Source organism: Lissotriton helveticus, chromosome 4_2, assembly GCF_964261635.1.
Source record: "Lissotriton helveticus chromosome 4_2, aLisHel1.1, whole genome shotgun sequence".
Classification (NCBI taxonomy): Eukaryota; Metazoa; Chordata; class Amphibia; order Caudata; family Salamandridae; genus Lissotriton; species Lissotriton helveticus.
In genome coordinates, this window is record NC_136064.1 from 30,163,476 (window position 1) to 30,186,188 (window position 22,713).

Here is a 22,713-nt window from a genome sequence, read left to right on the forward strand (position 1 = left end):
GCAGACCAAACTACCAAGCCAATTCTTCACCAGAAAGGAGACAAGCTACCGGGGACCGGTTTCTGGCATTTCAGCTTCTTCGGCCCGGCTTGCTTGAATCCTGATGGAGCAGTGAGAAAGGGACTCATGTCTGAGTATACCCTGCCACACCTATAGTGGCCAAAAACGATTCAGAAAAGGGGGGTGGTGATGAACAGAGTGTCTGAATTAAGCAGACCACTCTTACCCAGTCCAAAGATCAGGGCTTGATCCATCACCGTTATTTATCTCACTGCCCCATCCCAGCTCAGAACCTGGCTATATGCAAATTAGTCTGTCCCTGGCCCAGTGTATCATGGGAACAGGGCAGACCAAACTACCAAGCCAATTCTTCACCAGAAAGGAGACAAGCTACCGGGGACCGGTTTCTGGCATTTCAGCTTCTTCGGCCCGGCTTGCTTGAATCCTGATGGAGCAGTGAGAAAGGGACTCATGTCTGAGTATACCCTGCCACACCTATAGTGGCCAAAAACGATTCAGAAAAGGGGGGTGGTGATGAACAGAGTGTCTGAATTAAGCAGACCACTCTTACCCAGTCCAAAGATCAGGGCTTGATCCATCACCGTTATTTATCTCACTGCCCCATCCCAGCTCAGAACCTGGCTATATGCAAATTAGTCTGTCCCTGGCCCAGTGTATCATGGGAACAGGGCAGACCAAACTACCAAGCCAATTCTTCACCAGAAAGGAGACAAGCTACCGGGGACCGGTTTCTGGCATTTCAGCTTGATCCATCACCACCCCTTGTTGTAAATGAATGAGGAAATTACCCCAGAAAATGAAGGAAGTCCTGGAGCAAGTGGAAGCAGCGAAGTGCTGGGAGACGGGGACAGCTCCTTGGTAGGAGAACATCAAAGTGAGGAGAGTGTGACCCCGAGGAGAGAAAGACCCAGTACGCCAGGAGATAAGGTGATGAGCCCAGCAGAGAACAGTCCCAGGGACGTTCCCAACACTCCGGTAGGGCGTACACGAGCAGGTAGAACGGTGGTGAGGCCTACCCGATTTCGAGACTTTGAACTTGGAGAAGCCAATTAACCCACCACACATTGAGACTACTCATTTTCAGTTGTTATGCAAAAGGGGGAGATATGTAGAGTCGCGCTCTAGTTTATGCACGCTACGTCACGACGTAGCGCGCGGCGGCCATTTTGTGTGACTCGCAGCGCGAGCGTGAGTCGGGAATAAACCCTGGAGAGCACCGGACGCCCGGCGCTCTCCTGCTGAAGGAGTATATTACAATAAAGCAGTTCCTCACACTCATTGCCTCCAGAGTGATCTATACAGGTGTACTGACCTCATTACACACTCTCTGGTATTCGTTTCAGACATAACACGCAGATCCCTCAACGACAGCCCACGGGTAACTTTAAAAAATCCTTTCAAAATATTTCAGCACACCGCCTCCAGCTCCATTAGTGGAGGCTGTGTATGGGCGTTGGCCATCGAAGTGTTCCCCCACATCTGTGTTGTTCTTGTGTTTCAGGTACATTGTGCAAATCAGTGTGCTGGTGGCTTTCAGTTTCCATGTCCTGCTGTCCATGACCACATTATTGTGATGTCCCTGCCTGTTTCAGGACTATACTGACATTCCAGTGTACAGCTTTGTCTGACCAGCAGTAGTGTATTCTTTTTCCTAGCTCATTGCATCTCCTGTGTTCCTGACAGTGTATACCCTGACCCAGGTTACGTGTTTGTCCAAGTATCAGTGTATTCCCTCTCCTTATGTATGCCTCTCCCTCTTCAGATATGTTTGTGTGCCTAGTGTCTGCGTGTCCTTCTGTCTCAGTGTCAGTGAGTCCCTTGTCTCATTGTCAATGTACTTCCACTCGCCGTATCTTAATTTCATGTCTCGTTGTATTCCTTACCTCGGTGCCGGGGTATTCCTACCACCAATGTCAGTGTAATTCCTGTGTATGAGCTACTTTATTCCCTATCTATATTCCCTGTATTGGTACATTCCCTTACTCACTGTGTTTCCTGTCTGTGTCATTGTCTTCCTTGTAGCATTGTGTTCCCAGTCTCGGCGTGAGTATACTCTCTGTCACAGTGCCAATGTATTCCCCGTCTCAGTGCATTCTGTAAGTGGCAGTGCATTCCAAGTTTTGGTGTATTCTATGTCACTCTATTCCCAGTCTCAGTGTATCTTGTAAGGGTCACTATGTTCCCGGTCTCAGTGAATTCTGTGTCACTGTATTCCTTATAGCGAGCGGTGTGTTACCTGTCTCGGCCTCAGTGTGCTCTTTGTCACTTTGTCATCGTAGTCGCCGTCTCAGTGTATTCTGTTAATGGCATTGCATTCCCAGTTTCGGTGTAGTCTACGTCACTGTTTTGCCAGTCACATGGTATCCTGTAAGTGTCACTATATTCTCAGCTTCAATGTATTCTGTGTCATTGTATTCACTGTCTTGGTGTCATTGTTTATCCTGCCTCTATGTCAGTGTAGTCCGTCTCTCAGTGTCACTGCCTTCTCTGCCCCATTGTATTCCCTTTCTCCGTTTATTCCCTCTCTCAGTGCAAGTGTATTCACTGCCCCAGTATCAATGTATTCCTGGTCTTAGTGGTGATATTTCTCCTGTCTCTGTGTTGGGGTGTTCCCTCTCTTTGTCACTTTATTCCCTGTGTCAGTGTCAGTTTATTCCCCTTCTCAAGTCGGTGTACTCCGATTGCCATAGTCTGCATTCCCCATCTCAGTGTATTCCTCGTCTCAGTGCCACTATATTCCCTGACCCAGTGTCAGTGTATTCTCTATCTCATAGTCCCTGTGTCAGTGTCAATGTGTCTCCTGCCTCATGATAAACCCTGTCTCAGTGTAAGTGTTCTCCTTGTCTCAGTGTATCCCTCTCTCATGGTCATTGGTTTCCTTGTCCCTCTGTATTCCACTGCATTCCAGGCCTCACTGTGTTCCCCGTGTTAGTGTACCCCCTGTCTCAGTGTCAATTTATTTCATGTCCCACTACATTGTACTTCACATTCAATTTGTAACTTGACTTGGTGACAATGTATTCCCTGTCTTGGTGTCAGTGTATCGGCTGTCCCAGTGTCACGGGATGGTTTATTCCCCGTCTCTGCGTATTGCCTAACTCAGTGTCAGTTTCTTCCTTGTGTCAATGTATTCTGTACTCCAGTGACAGTTTTTTCCTATTTCCTGTGTCACTGTATTTACTGCTGCAGTGTCACTGCACTCTGCACTCCCTGTTTCAGTATCAGTGATCTCCGTGTGCCTTTGTGTTCTCTGTCTCAGTGCCAGTGTATTTCTATTCTATGTGTCACTGAATTCGGTGACCCAGTCTCACTGTCTCCCATGACGCAGTGTCAATGTGGTCCCTGGGTGTTTTCCATGTCTCAGTGTCAGTGTGTTCCCTGTATCTGTGTTTTCCCTGTCTCAGTGTCAATCTATTTCCTGTTTCTCTGTGTTCCCTGTCTCAGAGTCAGTGTATTCTCTGTGTCTGTGGGTTGCCTACTACAACATCTGGATATTCCTATGTCTGCCTGTTCCCTATCTCAGTATCAGCATATTCCTTGAGGCTGTGTTCTCCCGGTCTCAGAGTCTGTGCATGTCTTGTGTCTGTGTTCCCTGTCTCAATGTCAGTGTATTCCTTCTGTCTTTGTTTTGCCTGTCTCAGCATCAGTGTATTCCTTGTGTTTGTGTTTTCCCTACCTCTGTTTTAGTGTATTCACTGCATCTGTGCTCTTCCTGTCTCAGTGGCAGTCTATTCCCTGTCTTTGTTTCAGGGTATTCTCTGTGTCTGTGTTTTTCCTGTCTCAATTTTAGTGTATTTGCTGTGTCTGTGCTTTTCCTGTCTCTGTGTCTGTATTTTCAATGACCGGTGGGGCCTCTAGTCACTCACTTATCAGGCTCCTGATTAGGCAGGTAGTCACATGTGATGCGTATGTCTCAGAGAGACTACCAGATTTAACCTCTGTCTAAACACTTATAAGGTCCCAATGGTGAGATCTATTGGCTATGCCAATGCTTGTTTAAAAGAGGACTCGAAACGGGTCTATATTGGGCTGTTATGTGCCCTGGCACAGGCGGTCTGTTTTTTTCAGGACCGCAATGACAGCAGGCATATCGATGAGCGCATGCTCACACTGCTTTCTTCTCACTAGTGTAGAAGTAAGTGCATGATGTCACGCCAGGTGAGCGTTGTAGGGGAAGGGAAATCCTTTTACCCATTTACCGCGGCGGTTAGTTCGCCACAGTGCGGGCGATCCGCGGAGTGGGCGGGTCCGCCGTTGGCCATTCACAGCACCAGCGAGGTAGCGCTCGCGATGACCAATGGCCGACGGGAGCACGGAAGGGGTTAAAGAGAGTCATTTTCTCTCTGGATTTCCCTTTTCTTTTTGAAACTCAGGAGCAGCAACACTGTCGTGGGGTCACCAGGGCTTTAAGTGGAAGCTTGTTCAATATTATATACACAACTGTAGTTACTGCTTATTTATCTTATGCAACCAACAACCACTGACAAAGCCAATAGTCCTGACTTGTTTTAGGTACGATGTTACTTGTTGTATCATATCTGGATGCAATGATAGAAACAGCAAAATACAATTTGGGCGACACACTATGCTAAGCACAGATTTTTAGCTTACATTTTTTAAGCCACACCCTTAATTACATTTTCCACACCCCTTTGAGAGACCCCTCAGTGTTCACATCCCACTTAAAACCCTGCATAAAGTTAACACATGTCCCTTAGCCATCTATCCCTCCGACTCAAAACATTAAAGACGCTGAAGTTTACTGCGCCGCTTTATGGCAAGGCACAGTAGCATGCTTCAAAGTGCCTGCCCTGAAATAATAAACATATAAAAATATGTATTACCCACTTGTTCTCCGCTCCATATTTCTTCTGGAATACAGTCTGCGCCAGTCCTCCTAGAGCCTCTGCCAACTCCCCTCGATGAATCCGGACCCTGATCTCATGCTGCTAATGTTAGCAGCATGAGAGCAGCACCAGGATAGGTTTGAGATGGCTGCATTGATGCTCCTGCAGCTCTTTGCATGCTCACCACCCAGCTTTCTACGACAGCTGAGTGGAGAAGTTTAAAATGCGCATGTCAGGCTGGCTGTGGCAAGACGGCCAGCCAAAGTGACTTGGGCAATTTAAATAGGAGCAACACTTGCAATGCTCCCTGCTGCCAATCAGCATCTAGCCATGCCCAGTTCTGCCACTTGGCTTGGCTGCAATTAAAAATAAAACTGTAATTAAATATCTTTATTACCATGTCATTTTTCATGCTTGCTTCACTGATAGCAGAGGGGACAGCGCTCCTCCACCCCAAGGGAGGAACTGCCCCAGCTTAAATAGCGATTACCTAAAATTCGCTATTTAAGGAATGCAAAATGGATTTTTGATTCATGTGTTCCCCTGTTGCTAAATCAGAGGAATTATACATTTGTTACCTTAAGTTTTGTTACATGCATTAAATATGCAGTGACCCTCAGCCAATTTGCTGTGAATGATTGCAGAAACGAAGAAGTTGTAGTTGTTCAACTCATGGGCACACAAAAGCAGGAGTTGGCTAAGATAAAATGGTGAAACAAAGTTGCTCACTTTTATTAAAGAGGATTAAATGTGATGGGAATATGTTGCAGGCCGTTATTATAATTATTATTTCAATTTGTACGGTGCACAGCTACCCCGAGGTGGGCATCTGTCAGGACTTACCTGGGCTGCAAGTGCCGTTCCGCTTACACTGGACTCTTTGTTCGCCACCCGCCTGCTCTCCAAGGCCCCCTGCGTTTGGCATCCCAAAGACCCTGTGTGAGCATTTCAACTACTCTGCCTGTGGCTGTGTGCTGTCATTTAGCTCCCTCAGTAACACTGCAATGAGGCAACCCAAGGGCCCTGTGGGAGCATCACATCTACTCTGCCTGGGGTTGTGTGCCGTTGTTAGCTCCCTCAGTGCCCCTGCCATGAGGCATCCCAAGCACACTGTGCGAGCCTTCCATCTACTTGTGTTAATTTTTCTCTCTTTTGTATATCTTTCCTGGGTTTCTTCCGCCAGGCTACCTACGGTACAACGATCAGAGGGAGCGCCATCCTGCTCTCTCTTCCCATTCTCCTTCAAGAGAAACCCATCTGCTCTGAGATCCCTACAAAGTTGCATGAGAAACTGTCCATCTCTGCCCCTGTCAAGTGTACCCTGAGCTCGGCTAGGTTATTCTGCTGTCTTGCCACTGTCCGCCCTGATTCTCCTACAGTTCCTTGTATGCCACTATGTGTACGGTATTACGGCACTGGAGTACTACTTCACATTACCATCGCTATTTGCACAAAGGGGGAGCCAGTGGGCTACCAATGAAGTAAAATAAGCTCAGTATTAAATATGCCAGCCTTTCACTGGTCATGTCCCCTGTCTGTCTAAACATGGTAGGTGACATGTATCCATCTCACAAGATGACTCACATGAATTGTTATTGTTTTGGCCCCAAAAAACCTTTTTCTTGTAGCAATTCTGCATCCGGTTTAACCCAACCACAGCTGCTAGATGCCGGATCTCTTCGCCCTCTCCTTTGATTTGGTCTGATCCCAATCCTAGGTCTGCTGCAGTGTTGGCCACCCCATTGCGGAATGAGTGGGACCCAAATGCCCTTGGAGAAGTCCCCACCTTTTCAAGTGACTTCCTCATAACCGCTATTTATTGGAAACATTTCATGCCATGTCGCTATTGTATACTCTGTCTGCTGAAGGGTGTCCTGTGTAATAGCATTGGGGTGACCGTCAAGTCGTTCCGGCGATTCTTTGGTGACCCTTTTGGCTGGGTGAAACATTTCCTCTTTTATGTGAATGCTCATCATTAATCGGTTAACACTGGTAAGGGTGCACCGAAGGACTCCTGCATAACTTCCCATCGCTTCTGCCCCTCCACCACATTTGGGGCGTGTGACATGCCCTGCTCGAGCAGTGGTGGGTCACCGTAGCTGTGCCCTTTTCAGGAGCTCAGAAGCCCTATGTACCTTCTTACCAGCTTGACTAGCCCCAAAATGAATCTGTGTGTTTCATATTCGGGGGCGTGGCTAAGGATGATGGTACGAAAACCCCATTTCTTCAGTCGAATGCCATGTCCCCAGCATTACATACTGTACTATTGCTTTCTGAAAGAGAAACAGTGAGATTTAGACTCCTGTATGCCCAGATGCCTGTCCCTTCACACCAGAGTGGTTGGCAGCGCCCATTTTTGTAGCCCAACCCTACATTGATATCATCATACCTCTGTGTTTATGGAAGTGCATAGGCAGCTGCAGTTGCTATCCCATATTATATGCTGCCTAGTGCAAGAGGGGCAGAAAACACCTGGCTTGTGGAACCCCCTTTTTCTAGACATGTTAGCTTAAAGAGACCCATTTTAAAAAAAAGTGCCAGCTTAATTTAGACATATCTAGTTTCTACTCTAACTCCATTGTGCTTTGCATTCCAGTTGCAGTGACTACACCTTTGATCCAGCCTGAAGGATCCTTTCTTGAAGTTTCTGAAGGAGCCACAGTGAACCTCACGTGCTCTGCGGAAGGCTCACCTCCGATTACTTATAGATGGTACAAGAGGGACCTGGCACCTGGAAGTTGCAGAGTCTTTCAGTCGGGAGGAGTTTCGCTCCTTATCATAAACTTTCAAACATCTCATTCTGGGACCTACTATTGTGAAGCGGAGAACCAGATTCCTGCGAAGACAAGGCAGCAAAGTGATGAAGTGCATCTATGCGTCACAGGTCAGAAATTGAATACACGGTACATGTGCAGGAAAAAAGATGCAGGCGTTTTAAACGTATAGAACTACATACCAAAAGTGTTTATACGTGGCAGAAGCTGGCTATAGAATCGAGGCCATGTTTTTATTTGTTTTTTGGGGGAACAATAATTTTTACAAAACAATAAATCACTTGCAACTAGCAAGATGCGCTTAATATCTTTGTGTTTGGAATGGTGCTACTTAATTGTCACAATATGGCTTCCTCACTGTGACACTTTCAGGTACTTGAATATTGTTGGCGAAGCATTGGTGGGCATCATAGAGTTCTGCTGCGAGGAAAAGAGATGTCTGGGTCAAGTCCACTCATTGGTTGAGCATCAACAGCTCAGAACTTGGTTAAATAGGCAGGGCTGGGGGGTATTCTGATCAATAAATGTGCTTTTAGTTATCTTTAACCCGTTGTGACAAAAAAGGTAACAACAGTGCAAGAAGGTGAAGTAATATAGCAAGAATCACATAAGTTTTTCTAAAATGCGATACTCAAACATGAAGAGTGTTGGACTTGGCCCTTGTTGCAGGGTCATCCCTAAACATTTTGCCTTTTTCCTAGCCTTTTTTCTGACATGGTGTTGGTGGTTTTAGGCCTCAGGGCACTTTAGCACTGCTGTCCAGTGTAAAGTGTATTGGCCAGCACCGACTACACCCTCAGCACCAACAAACACCTGCCCTTTCAGATCCACACGGTCCCCAACACCACCCTCAGAGGAACGCTCGTCTACAGACCCCCCGGTCCCCGGCCTCAGTTCAGTGACTCCATCGCCGACTTTATCAGCACGCACGCCATGGCCTCCACAGACTACATCCTCCTCGGAGACCTGAACTTCAACCTCGAGAACACCAACAACACCAGCTCCACCACCCTGATCCACAACCTCGCCAACCTCAGACCCAGACAGCTCATCACATCGCCCGCCCGCTCCACCAGCCACACGCTTTACCCCATCTTCTCCGCAAGCTCCCACGTCTCTTTCAGTCACACCACCGAACTCCACTGGACCCACCATCGCTGCATCCACTTCACCTTCCGGAAACCCACCATACAGCACCGCACTCAACAGATCCCCCGCCGCAGCTGGAGCAAAGTCACCGATGTCCAGCTTAACATCACCCTAGCCCAGAGCCCATCCGCCGACCCTACCGACACCGCCGCCCACGACCTCAGGCGATGGATCGACGACTGCACCAAAACTATCGCCCTGATCAAGAGACCCTCCAACAGACACACCGACAAGAAAGCCAGCTGGTTCACCGTGGACCTCCAGGCCCAGGGCTCCAAGCAAACCTGCTGGAAACTCGAGAAGAAATGGCATCACAAACAGACACCGGGCAGCCATGAGGCCCACAAGAACGCCCTCTGCAGACACCATCTCCTCATCACAACCACCAAAAGGGTCTCCTTCAAGGACCGCCTCGACAACAATGCACACAACAGCAAAGAGCTCTTCAACATCGTGAAGGAACTCTCCAACCCCAGCTCCAATGCCAACAACATCCCACCATCGCAAGACCTGTGCGACTCCCTTGCCACCTTCTTCCACAGCAAAATCACAGACATCCACGACAGCTACAACAACCTGACCGCCTTGACAGCAAACGACACCTCAGACCCCCTGGCCACCATCCGCATCAACCCCATGCTCACCTGGACCAACATGAACGACGACAACACCATCAAAATTATGAACACCATCCATTCTGGCTCTCCGTCAGACCCGTTCCCCCACCACATCTTCAACAAAGCTAGCGCTACCATCGCACTCCATGTCCGCAAAGTGATCAACATCTCCTTCGAGACGTGACCTTCCCAGAGAGCAGGAAGCACGCAGAGATCAACGCCTTACTCAAGAAAGCCAAGGCTGATCCGAGAGACATCAAGAACTTCCGCCCCATCTCCCTGCTCCTGTTCCTGGCGAAGGTCAACGAGAAGATCGTCAACAGACAACTAACCCGCTACCTCAAGGAGAACTACATCCTGGACCCATCCCAGTCCGCGTTCCGCAGCATCCACAGTACCGAAACTGCCCTCATCGCCGCCACCGATGACATCAGGACGCAGGTATCCGAGACAAAGCTCTGGAATGGACCACCTCCTTCATCTCCGGCAGAACCCAGAGCATCCGCCTCCCCCCATTCAGTTCTCAAGCCTCCGAGATCTTCTGCGGTGTCCCCCAAGGATCATCCCTAAGCCTGACACTGTTCACCAACTACATTGCACCGTTCTCCCACGTCGCCCGACTGCAAGACCTCAATATCATCTCCTACGCTGACGACACCCAGCTGATTTTCTCCCTCACCAAGTACCCCCTCACCGCCAAAGCCAATATCCATGAAGGAATGAAGGCCATTGTCGAGTGGATGAAGAAGAGCCGGTTGAAGTTGAACTCGGACAAGATGGAGGTCCTTATCCTCAGCTCCACCCCGTCAGCCTGGGACGACTTCTGGTGGCCAACCACACTGGGAGCAGCACCGACACCCACCGACCACGCATGCAACCTGGGGGTCATCCTCGACTCGACACTCTCCATGATCAAGCAGGTCATTGCCGTCTCATCTTCCTGCTTCAACACCCTACGCATGCTCCGCACGGTTTACAGGTGGATCCCCACCGAAACAAGACCGGTCACCCAGGCCCTCGTCAGCAGCAGGCTGGACTACGGAAACGCCCTCTATGCGGGAGCCTCAGCCAAACTCCAGAAATGACTGCAATGCAAACAGAACGCCTCTGCACGCCTCATCCTCGACATCCATCGCCACAGCCACATCTGTAGTGTAAAGTGACAAATGTGTTGATTGATTGCGCTCTCTGTGTTACATTTGGTAAGATTGGTCTACACCTGTTTGGCATATTTAATTTACCTGTCAGTCCCTTGTAAAGTGGTATCCCATATACCCAGGGCTGGTAAATTAAATGCTACTGGTGGTCTTGCAGCGCTGATTGTGCCACCCACAAAAGTAGCCTTGCAAACCTATCTCAGGCCTCTTCCACTGCAGGGCCTGTGCGGGCAATGCTACTGCCGCTGTGAAGTGGCACCTAAAGTGTGTGCCATGTCTGTGACTCCCCTTTTCCTGCATATCAGTCACCCCTAAGGTAGGCCCCAGCTAGCCCTATGGGCAGGGTGCATTGCAGGTAAAAGATAGGACATGTCCTGTTAGTGACAAAAAGCCATTTTGGTTTCTCACTACTGTGGGTCTGCCCTCCCGTAGGAATGCATTGGGGATTCCCTTATAAGTGTTTCAGTGGTAATTCCTGATATGGGAGGAGCAGCGTGGTCAAGTCAGTATATTTGGAATCGTCATGATAAATGCTGCGCAGTGGTGTATGCAGATTTATTATAACCATTTTATATATACCACTTGTAGAAATTGGCTTTTCTGTGTGCTTTGTGTCTGCCTGCCTGATGTGAATTGTATGTCCGGCTTTTGAGTGACAGGGGCTCAAGAAGGATGAGAACGTGGGCTGCGCGGTGCTGAGCTGCAGCCTTTTAAAAGGGAATCCCCATCTTAGGGATTCCCCTGTGATGCTGTGGAGCAGGTGCCCACCCTGCAAGCTTTTCATATCAAATGGAAGCCCACGCCGCTTTATATATATTTAAAATAGCGGGTGCCCTCCCCGCCTTGACGATTTATTTGGGATGCGGGTGCCCATCCAGCGTTGTTTGTTTTAGCAGAAGCCCACCCCGCGTTCTCCTATTTAGAATCACTGCCGCCGGCCCAACCCGGAAGCCAGGCGGCCTTTGCCGACTCTGGGCGGGGCCCAGAACAGGAAGAGGCTGCGCAGCCGAGAGAAAATCTGTGGCCAGGCGGGGCTCCCATGAGTGGAGGGAAGCCCAGCGTGAAGGAAATGCTGGCACTGGTCAGCGGGTATCTCGTATTAAGGAGAGAGCCTTGTAGTGAAGAGAGAGCCCCGCGTATTCCTCCGGCTGACAGGAGCTCGCCGGAAAAGAGGAGAAGGGCTGTAGCGGGACAGCGGGTGTCCCATGGCGAAGGGAGAGCCCCACGTGTGCTTCGCCGATTGAGGGAGTTGAGAGAGGACTTCATCCCCCCCCAACAGAGAGCCCGGTGAGTGGGAAGGCTGGGGGAGGGAGATCAAAGAACAGATGCCTGTGCCAGATTTACAGCTGCCCCGCCTGTTAGAGGGCAGCTGCAACATTGGGGGTAGTTTGATTGAGCGAGCCCCAGTGGGGGCCCTGAGGGCCAAGTCGTGCCTGTGCCTCTTTACCTTATCACAGCTGCGCTGCACCAGTGCGGGCAGCTGCAACGGTTGGCTGCATTTTGTTAGCGAGTCCCAGAGAGGGTCTCAGGTGGCACAGTGGTGCCAGGGCTGATTTCCTTGTTCCCAGCTGCACCGCACCAGCGCAGGCAGCTGCAACATTTTGCCCATATTTGTTTTAGAGAGTCCCAGTGGGGACCCATCCAGAGGGCCCAGTGAGTGCTCATGCCCACATTTGATTTCCCAGCTGTACAGCAATTAGTGAGAGCTGCAAGGTTTAGGTCTGCGCAATTGCATTTTTTTGTTATGTTGCGCCATTGGCAGCCCAAGCCCTGATATTATGGACATAGGGCATTTGAGCCTTCTGAGAAGGCCAGTTGGCCAGAGGGACTGTTGGGTTGATAGGGCGCCACGCCCTAATGTGATCTATGTGGTGTGCAGGAAATGTGATTTATGTACTGTGATTTATGCATCATGCTTTATGCCTCTAATGTGATTTAAGATTATGAAGTTTTGCATACTGTGTTTGTTTATAAGGTTATTCTCCACTGTAATTGATGCCTAATGTGATTTATGATTAGGAGTTTATGGTCTAATATGTTTAGGCTTATGAGGTTGGCGCATAATGTATTTTACGCCTAATGTTATGCTGATTGCATACTATGATTTATGTTGCAGGATATAATGCCGAGTACAGTGTTTGCCAGTAGTTACTGGTTCTGTTCTACATCTACTATTTTCATTCTGTGATGGTTTTGATAGTGGCCCAATTGGCCCTGTCGTGTATATAATCCCCTGCAAATATTGCCTAGTGCCAGTGGGGTTACTTTTGTGGTGTGCCTAGTATGTTGCTGCTGTGTGTGTGTTGTGCAAACGCTTTACACATTGCCTCTGGGATAAGCCTGACTGTTTGTGCCAAGCTACAAAGGGGGTGAGTAGGGGTTATCTTCAGCGTGTAACTCCCTTGCCCTGACTGGAGTGGTGGTTTCTGCCTGGTTTAGGCGCAAGCCCTAGTCGACCCGAAATCCCATTTCTAACAAAGAGTAATACTTTTTCCATCTTTACAGGCACAGCGCAACAGATCCAATATAGTGGTCATAGTTACTGCATAAACATTCTAAGCCTGCTTCGAATAGCTATGATCTATATAATTTCTAACCTAAGCTAAATAGGGGGCCAGGGTACAGAACAAAGGAAATAGAAGAAAGATATTGAAATAACACCAATAATAAAAGATTGTAACATATTTTCCTTCTTTAAAATGAAACAACAGACCTAAGGAATAGAAGTAAAACAATTGGAGATTACACCATGGCAGCTAAGAAATATTAAACATTTACATCAGGTCCTTGAGCAGCACTGAATGTTGAATGTTTCTGAACTCAACCATTTTTCCCTCCCCCCGATAAGTCATCCTCTCTTGTTCTCACATATGCATCCTTTCACCATCATACTTAGCACCAGATGACATACTATAACATTGCAACCCATCATCCTCTGGAGCATACAAACCTCTGTCACCCTCTATGCCAGACCTGTCTGTACCATCCGTAAGGATCTCCTGACCATACTTGCATCTCTTAGACTCTCATTGTCTTCCACTTTGCTAATCTTTTCTCTTTCATTACTACACTTGGCTTGGTCACTCGTCTAATATTCCAGTCAAGTCCATCTTGGGTAATAAAGCTGGGGGTGTTCACTTTCACCACCCTTATTTGCCGACCAAATCTCAAATTGCATGTTTTAACAAATCCAGGTCAGTGATATCAAACCAAGTCTCATCATGCAATCAAGGGCAGGCATAATCCTAATGCTCCTTGGACCTACCTTGCTTCACAGCTACTTGTTCTGCCACACTATGCCTGCGGGTGTCTTTATTGTTCAGACTTCTTAACCCACCAAGGGTGCAACCTAGAAGCAGGTTCCCTCCTTTTAACAACCTGAATAGACTCTCTGTGGTACTGGGGGGTGTAATTCTAAGGAACCACATTTTTTCTTGAAGAGAAATTCTCCAACTCACAACTACAAACTTAGGGGTCTTATTAAGGATTCAACCGTAGTCCTCTGCTCATCCACACCTTGTCTATAGTACAAGGGTATGAATAAAATAAACTAACAAACCAGATCACAAGATGTGAAGAACCAGTAACGTGAGTCCCCCCTGGTGTAGGATTCCCATCAACAGTCTTGTAATGATCAATATTATCATTTGGTAGTCCTAATCGGGTATTGTGTCTCTAGATCATTGAGACCGGCATACCCCGATAACCAGATATGGGGTAGCGACCCACAATCACTCGGTACTACCACATGATGTTGATGTGATGGGGAGTGCAGTGTAAACAAAAAATATAGTAAGTGGTGATCTTAAAAAATGATAGGGAGCTCAACCCAGAAACCTTTAATAATTGTTTGCCCCTTCCTTACTAAAAACAAGAACAGTGTAATATCGTCATCGCAGTCCAAACAAATAGCTGCGAGGAGACCAACATGTTTCAGCCACTCAGGGATGAGTCCTTCGGCTTTCGTCAGGGTCTCTGTTCTATAACAATACTACTGCATTAATTGTGAGTAAGGTGTGAAAAATATATATGAAAAAAACACACAAGTGAAAAACCAGTAAAGGATATGATTTTCCTTCAGCTGTTTCAACTCCTCTCTTCGGCACCTGGTTGAATATGTACCAGTGTGTCCGGGGAGTGGACCTCACCTCTTCCTGGACCTGGCTCAGGATATATGAGACCCCGCTCTGTCCGTCGGTATCCCTGGCAGTGAATGACAAGTCATTTGAAAAAGTCCATTTGATATCCTCTTTAATTACTCTATTAAAAAATGTATTTGCACATTAGCTTGTGGACAGAGACTGCTTAAGAATCTTAAGAACTCATCTTCAAAATGTATGCGCTCTAGGCAAGATATATTGTTGGGTCCTAATTGGGCAAGTTTTTTTTATTTATTACCCTTTTGCAGCTCAGTCAGTCCTTCATGATATAAAAAAAATATTAATTATATGTTAAACCTTGAAAAAAGTGTACATGGAAAAACAACCATAAGCTCAAGGTACTTGTGTCCACTAGGCAAATGATACTAAAAAAGCCTGACAGGTATTGATAAAGCTATTTATTTTGGAGCTTGGCTATAGATGATTTTTTACATGCCACAACATTGTATGTGGAATCCTGTGACTAAGCAGCTTGCTAATGTCATTGTAGCTCTGTTCTGAGGATTGTCCAGGTTCTGTCTGTTAAAATCTGAAAATGTTCTCCTTATTTATCTTTCGCTGCTTTGCCTCTTTTCTCCTTTTTATTAGTGCACACTTTTCTGGCCAGTCACCTGTGACCCTGCTGAGTAAGAGCAGTGGGACAGGGAATGATACTGGAGAAGGCAAAGACAAAAATAGAATAGTATAGCAATTTGTAGTAGAGGAGGAGGGCGATATAGAGATGAAGTAGAAAGATATGTGAAGTAGAAAAAGAAGTAAAGTGAATCGATCGACGTGGGTTAGCCAGGAGGAAACAAAGATAGGAAGGAAGATGCAAATAGAGAAAGGGAGGTAGAGATAAAGGTAAGGTTTTAGAGTGAAGTAGAAAAAGAGATAGGGAGAAGAAATTTAGAGAAAGGCAGAAGAATGAGTTCAAGAGAAAGGTAATGTAGAAAAAAGGTGAATTTGAGTGAAATAAAGGCAGTGATAGAGGATAAGAGTTGAGGAAAAACAAAGATGCAAAGTACTGAGAGCAAAATGAGACAATGTTAAGAAAGAGAAATACGATAGACAGGAGCAAATAATAGATAAAAGATATGTGCAGAAATAGAGATAGCCAACAAGTGTAAGATCTTTAAAGAGGTTAAGCAGAAGGACCAAATGTAGAAAGAGAGCAATCAAGCCCTAATGGGTATAATGATCTATGAAACACTCAATGGCACGAGGTAAGAAATACAAACACTGCAGCCTTTAGTCAACTACAGGATGTGATTGACATTGTCTCAGCGCATTGGCTGTACAGGGATGACTCATCCAATGGTTGAAAGGGGCTGACCCAAATCGCTGCTTTGTTTTTTGTAAACGGTATGTCTTGCAGATAGTGACAGACTTTGCAATCTTGTATTTCGGACTGGTCATGTCAGTGAAGTCCTATCCATTGTAATTTTCAGAATATCTAACAGAAACACACAGGCTTCCACCTCACTGGATTTTTTGCATAAAAGGTGGAGACACCAAAAAAAATCCCTTTTTTCTTAAATATCATGTGCTTGAGGACAGTTATCTTCTCCTTGCTGGTGGTTATTACAAATGGAGTGAGGTACAGTCAATGGATTGGAGAGGTGATGAGCTGGATGCTGCTGTTGGTGCTGCTTTTAGGAAACTTCTCTAGTTGATCATTGTCTTCCAATAACCTCTACTGTGTTAACCTCTGTTAAAGAACGTTATGACTTCATGTATTCAATGAATGGTTCCCATTGGCAGAAGAGATGGTGGGACGATATGAAACCAGGATGATGTACTTCTTAAGTAACTTATATTTTTTTTAAACAGAGGATACCATTGCAAAGGTAAACACACCAACGTCAGGCATGGGTAGCACGGAAGGCACCATCCCCCCAGAACGGTCTGGCAGTACACACAGCACCGAAGCACCATCCTCGGCAAACGGTAAAATTTTTATATAGTCAGTGTTTTCATAATTTAGTTATTAGAAGCAGATGGATTTGATGAATACAAGCATTTTGGAGAGACAAGCAGTGCAAAGTGTGCAAAAAAGAGCAGGGACTCCTGGGTAGTTCCAAGACTTGGGTGGAGAGCAGCTCCTTAATATGGAACACTCTACGCGCCCACCGACACTCCAAATCTGCTCACCTCAAATGTCTGATTTTCTAGCAGAGTTTTTAGCATTGGATTAGCACAGTGCCATCCACACCAGTTAGAGAGTGTCAAGGCTGGTGAGGTGACTAACACCAGAGCTTCCAGTTCACATGGTGCCACCATGTGTCTCACGATTTCAGCTTCTTTGACAAAGTCACCGGGTGAGGAGTCGAAATCACACAGTGGCAAGGGAAACAAGCTGAATACCACTGTAAGCTAGGACTTTCCATCTCGTTTTTATAGGCACTAAGCAGTCGATGTCCATTAGGAGTTGTGAGGACACCCCAACACATTGGTGACAGCCTCAATGACCCTTTGTGTTTTTGGGGGTTTCTCATTTGGAAAGGGGTGGGAGGCTTGTTGGGGCAGGTGCCTCTTAGGGAGCTCTCAGCACAAGGCCCCGCCCATTCCACGCACAGTGAAATTCATTTGTAAGTTGGCAGGTATGTAACTCCTAAGCTTAAGTGCTCATTTTGGGAGAAGAAAACGGTGTCGGGAATACCAGCACTGGGAAATATACTGAGAAGTGTGCAGGCTTCTAGGATACTGCAGCAGCATGAAAAATGCTGTGTGTGTGTGTGTATATGCACATATATATAATATTCACTATTCTTCCTAATCTCACCCAACGCAGGGAGCTAAAAAGACCAAACATGCCTGTCTGTTCGTGTCCCTGCTTCACACTCTCGTTGACCGAAGAATCTATCAGCCGTAACAGAGGATTCTGGGCAATCCCAGAATTCCAAACAGGGGGCTAATGCTTTGAGTCAGTGTTGTGTCCTTAAGTGCACAATATTTGCATGAAATAATTGTATATAAATTGGCACATAGAATATTCATGTTAAAAATGTTTCACTGTTGCATCCCTGTTTCACTATTTAACTAGTGCAACATTTGTACATTCTTTTAGCCGCCGGAGCTGCCAGTCAAACGCCTCCCAGTGCCAGGATTCCGAAGACTGTCATCTACAATACTGAATCACCTGGTAACAAAAGACGACTGCATAACCAGGATGCCAGGAAAAGGCACACCCCTGTCAATAACATGATAGCAACGCCCTCTACAGGTGAACATGTGGAGGGAAGTGGGCTCGTCAAAGAATAGTAGTTGTGCCCACTCTGCGCTCTCATACCTGGACAGACGTCTGATGTGTGCATTCATGTCTGTTGCACAACTGTTGATTCTAGCTGTGCTTGTGTGTGGTGTCAGTGTTCATGCCCTATGCACAGAATGGGTGGTTCTTCATCTAGGGACTCTGATATTGCATTACCTACGGTCCACCCTTTGTGGATACGTCATATGTTTACTGCTGCCCCCCAGCCCAGTTCACAAAAGATGAGTAAGACCAGGCATGCTTGAATTATGGGTCAATTTTCATTTTTTTTCTGATTCACACAGTAGCAGCACGCGACCTGGCCCATGGCCTCGAATTTACTACCCACTGAGTAGAAAATTCCCAATCCTAGCCCTACCATCATTGTGCAATTCCACTTCTTTCTTCTTCACAAAGGAAACGGTTTCTCGTGTGGAGATTGTCCTACTAGGTAAAACAAGCATTGGCTAAGCCAATTAATATGGCTTTGGCGGCCAGACTTCTGCAAATTCTTTTTTTGTTTTGTCATGGTGTTTGCAAAACTTTCTTGTTGGGAGCCGGGCTCTCATCAATGTAAAAAAAAAAAAAAATTGCTTCAAGCCAAAAACGTTTTTTGGGTCTTAATAAAACAACACATTACCAGTAGCATACTTTGGGTGTTTATGAGTTCCTTGTGAAAGGGCAGCATATTATAACACATAGTGAAGTCAGCCAGTTCCTGATGAGGGCTGATACATTTCTCCTTAATGTAGAGTGGGTAGAAGAAAAATGTGACTGACTCCAACCACAGACCAATGGATGAAGTCTGGCTAAAACCCCTGCAAGAAACTGTTATACACATACATTTAATAACATCTAAAGGTCTTGGCTATCACATACCTTAAAAAGCAAACCAGTCTGGCATTAGCTGCAAGCCTCTTGCCTTAAAAAAAATTCTACTCTCCTCTTTATTTTCTCTCTGCTTGAGCTGGAAAACCCCACCGGGGTAGTCATGTTACACAAGAACAGTGCAAATACAAAAAACAAACCTAGGGCCTTCCACTGACCACCAGGGATGAGGTGCAGGTGGTAGACTGTGGGTGAAGGTGGGCCTCGAATTCGGTCAGCAGCAGCAGTAGCTGGGCGTAGATCATGGGCATAGACAGGTGGAGCTGCGCGGCATGGGGAGCGACTTGCCTGGAAACAGGGTCAAGGGTCGCTGTCTTCACCGCGCAGTGACTGCCATAAGAAGAGGAGGTAGAAGGGAGGAGCAGCTGGGAGGGGGTAGCAGACGAATGGGCGAGCGGGGGGGCGGGGCCGTAGGCGACGCAGCAGCGGGAAAAACGGGTGGGGGAACGGCAAAGGAAGACTGAAGGCACAAAGGCACAGAGTAATGGGGAGGAAAGGAAAACGACCACAGAACAACACAATAACAAAATACAGTACAAATGACCGAAGCAATTACAAAAGAACAGTGCAAATACAAAAAAGCAAACCTAGCGCCTACCACTGACCACCAGAGATGAGGCGCAGGTGGCAGCCTGCGAGTGGAGGGGGCCTCGACCTTGGTCAGCAGCAGCGGCAGCTAGGGACAGAGCACGGGCGCAGACAGGTGGAGCTGCGCGGCATGGGAAGTGACCTGCCTGGAAACAGGGTCAAGGGTCGCTCTCACTGCACAGCATCCGCCATAAGAAGGGAAGGTGGGAGGGAGGAGCAGCTGGGAGGGGGAATGAGCAGGGGTGCAGCGGTGGAAAAAATGGGAGGGTGGAACGGCGAAGGGAAACAGAAGGCAAAAAGGCACAGAGTAATGGGTAGGAAAGAAAAACGATCACAGAACAACACAATAACACAATACAGTACCAATGACAGAAGCAATTACACAAGAACAGTGCAAATACAAAAAATCAAACCTAGGTCCTACCACTGGTCCCCAGGGATGAGGTGCAGGTGGCAGCCTGCGGGTGGAGGCGGGCCTCGAACTCGGTCAGCAGCAGTGGCAGCTGGGCACAGAGCACGGGCGCAGACAGGTGGAGCTGCGTGGCGTGGAGAGCGACCTGCCTGGAAACCGGGTCGAGCCATAATCCAGTCTAGAGTTTATTAGAGCTTTCACAATAGTTTTTTGAGTATCCAAAGTTAGGAATCATAGAATCTTTTTTGAACATCCGAGCAAGCCAAAACAGCATGCCGCTTCCTTGATAATTTGCTGATCTATGGTCAGTCGATCATCCAACCTAAACTCCAAATTCTTAATCACTTGCTTAAGAGAAAACCAAATACCAAACTCCTCCGGCCAACAATGGGGTCCCATAGTCGGGGTTGATACCCAGTATAAGCACTTCATTGTTTCTTCCATTTAATTTCAGGCAATTGAGCCGCAGACCAGGAAGACCGTCACCCAGGCCCTCGTCACCAGCCGACTGGACTACGGCAACGCCCTCTACGCCGGGACCACCGCCAAGCTCCAGAAGAGACTCCAGCGGATCCAGAACGCCTCAGCCAGACTCATCCTCGACATCCCACGAACCAGCCACATCTCCGGACATCTGAGAGACCTTCACTGGCTCCCCGTCAACAAAAGAATCACCTTCCGCCTCCTCACCCACGCACACAAAGCCCTACACGACCAAGGCCCGAGCTACCTCAACAGCCGAGTCAACTTCTACGCTCCCAAACGCCACCTCCGATCAGCCAACCACGCCCTCGCCGCCGTCCCCCGCATCCGAAGAGCGACTACAGGAGGAAGGTCTTTCTCCTACCTGGCCGCCAAGACCTGGAACTCCCGACCGACCGACCTGCGCCTGACCCAAGACCACCTCTCCTTCAGGAAGAAGCTGAAGACCTGGCTGTTCGAGCAGTAGCGGCACCCCCCCCCCCAGCGCCTTGAGACCCTACGGGTAGGTAGCGCGCTCTATAAGTGTCAATGATTGATTGATTGATCCAGTTCTCCACTTCCTTAAGATAGTGAACCATATTAGGTGTGGTGCTATTGTCCATAGCGCAAAGCCATATCATGATTGGCTTATCTACATATGAGTAGAGAGAGAAGCGATGATTTGGCACTATATCCGCCAACGTGCAAACAGATATGTTAAATAGTGTTGAACTCAAAGAGGACACTTGGGGAACTCCATAAGGTAGTCTATACACTGAAAAATTGTAAGGTTTTACAATGAACTGAAACAAACAATCTTCCAGAAATTACTGGAACCAGGATAAAGCAAGTCCTTGGACCCCCAACGTCTGTCTACCTCTTGAGGACCACAGGACGTGAAACAGTGTTGAACATGGCACTTAAATCCAGGAGAATTAGAGCTGCAGTTCCTCCTCTGCCCAACTCCTACCTAAGATATTCAGTGACTCCTAGCAGCACTGTTTTGGTGCTGTGCTCTGGTCGAAATCCAGACTTGGAAGGATGCAGTACATTATGGACTTTGAGACATGTGGGAAGCAATAAAATGCTTCTCAAGGATCTTGGTATGAGAGAATTTTGAGAAATAGGATGATATTTGGCCCAATCAGAAACCTCGAAATTGTTTAATAGTGGTGGTACCATTGCTTGTTTCCATTCTTTAGGGACCTTACTGCAAGGAAGGGAAGTGTTCAGCACATCAGTTGAGATCAGGGAGAGCGTAGCTCTCATTGTGCTTACCTTATCTGGAGGTAGAAGCTCGGAAGGAGAACCTGACTTAATAGTAACCCTGGGCAAAGCACTACGCTACGTTCACGTAGTTTGCGAAGTTTGCGCTACTTTGCACTACGCGAACTGCACGTAGCACAGTGCAAACACGCGTAACGTAGTGCAGCGGTAATTTTTTCCTTGCTCACGGTCCTCAACGTGAAGTTGGCGACCACGAGCAAGCAAAATGACATCCCAACGAGACTTTTTCCTTATTCGCGATCAGAACATCAAGTTGCCGATTGCAAGCGTGGAAAATAAACCTCCCGGCGAGAGTCTCAACACGGGGAAGTCAGGTTTCTCATTGCAATTGGTCTCGTATTCTGGCGACGGCTCGCGATGAGAAACTACCAGTCCGCGTTGAGAAAGCTGCCGCTCAAGTAAAAATCTCCTCGAGTGGCAGTAAAAGACAGCTCGCACTGTGCAAGATGCCGTTTTCAATAATTGCACAGGGCGGACAAGCATACGGCACTGTGCAATCATCGCGGACAGGGTACTACGCAGTTCGCGTAGTGCTACGCGTAGCTCGTGATGTGCACTTCGTGTAGCCATGCATAGTGCTACTTCGCGAACTACGGCCAGGGTTACGTAATAGCCTTTGATAAAGCCAGAACATTTGATGTCTGTAAAGGATGAAAAAAGGTCAATCTCTCTTTAGGGTCACTAGTTGCAGTAGTTACATGAGCTGGAATAACTGAACTTTCAAAGGTGGTAGAGATACCTGTTACATTGTTACAAAAAAATTCTGCCAATTCATTGCAATCTTTTTGAGAGAGAGAGGATCAAGGCAACACATTAGAAGGCTTGAATAAAGATTTTGCAATCTGAAAAATTTCTTTGGGGGAGTTGCTAGTTGTAGAACTCTTTATTGTGAAATAAGTGGCGCCTGAGGATGTACAGGCCCTATGGTAAATTCCAGTAACCTCCTTGAGCCTTAGGTTATCTTCTATTAAACAGACCCTCCAGGATATTGCGTCAAAGATTTGCAAATTTAGTGGCACAAAAACTGAAATTTAGCGGCACAAAAACTGAAATTTATTTCGCCATTTTATTGTACTCGTAATTGTTTCTTTTCAGTCTTAAAGCAATGTAACCTGATTT

At 47.1% G+C, this 22,713-nt stretch overlaps 1 protein-coding gene across 1 annotated transcript in view; it reads left to right on the top strand.

The window, feature by feature from the left end:
- Nucleotides 1–17,968, top strand: part of LOC144751948 (uncharacterized) — a 90,694-nt gene extending 72,726 nt beyond the window's left edge. Inside the window, exons 3-5 of the mRNA XM_078639911.1 lie at nucleotides 7,465–7,752; nucleotides 16,538–16,654; nucleotides 17,775–17,968. Coding sequence (XP_078496037.1) covers nucleotides 7,465–7,752; nucleotides 16,538–16,654; nucleotides 17,775–17,968 — 599 coding nt within the window. The remainder of the gene's footprint in view (nucleotides 1–7,464; nucleotides 7,753–16,537; nucleotides 16,655–17,774) is intronic.
- The last annotated feature ends 4,745 nt before the right edge of the window (nucleotides 17,969–22,713 follow it).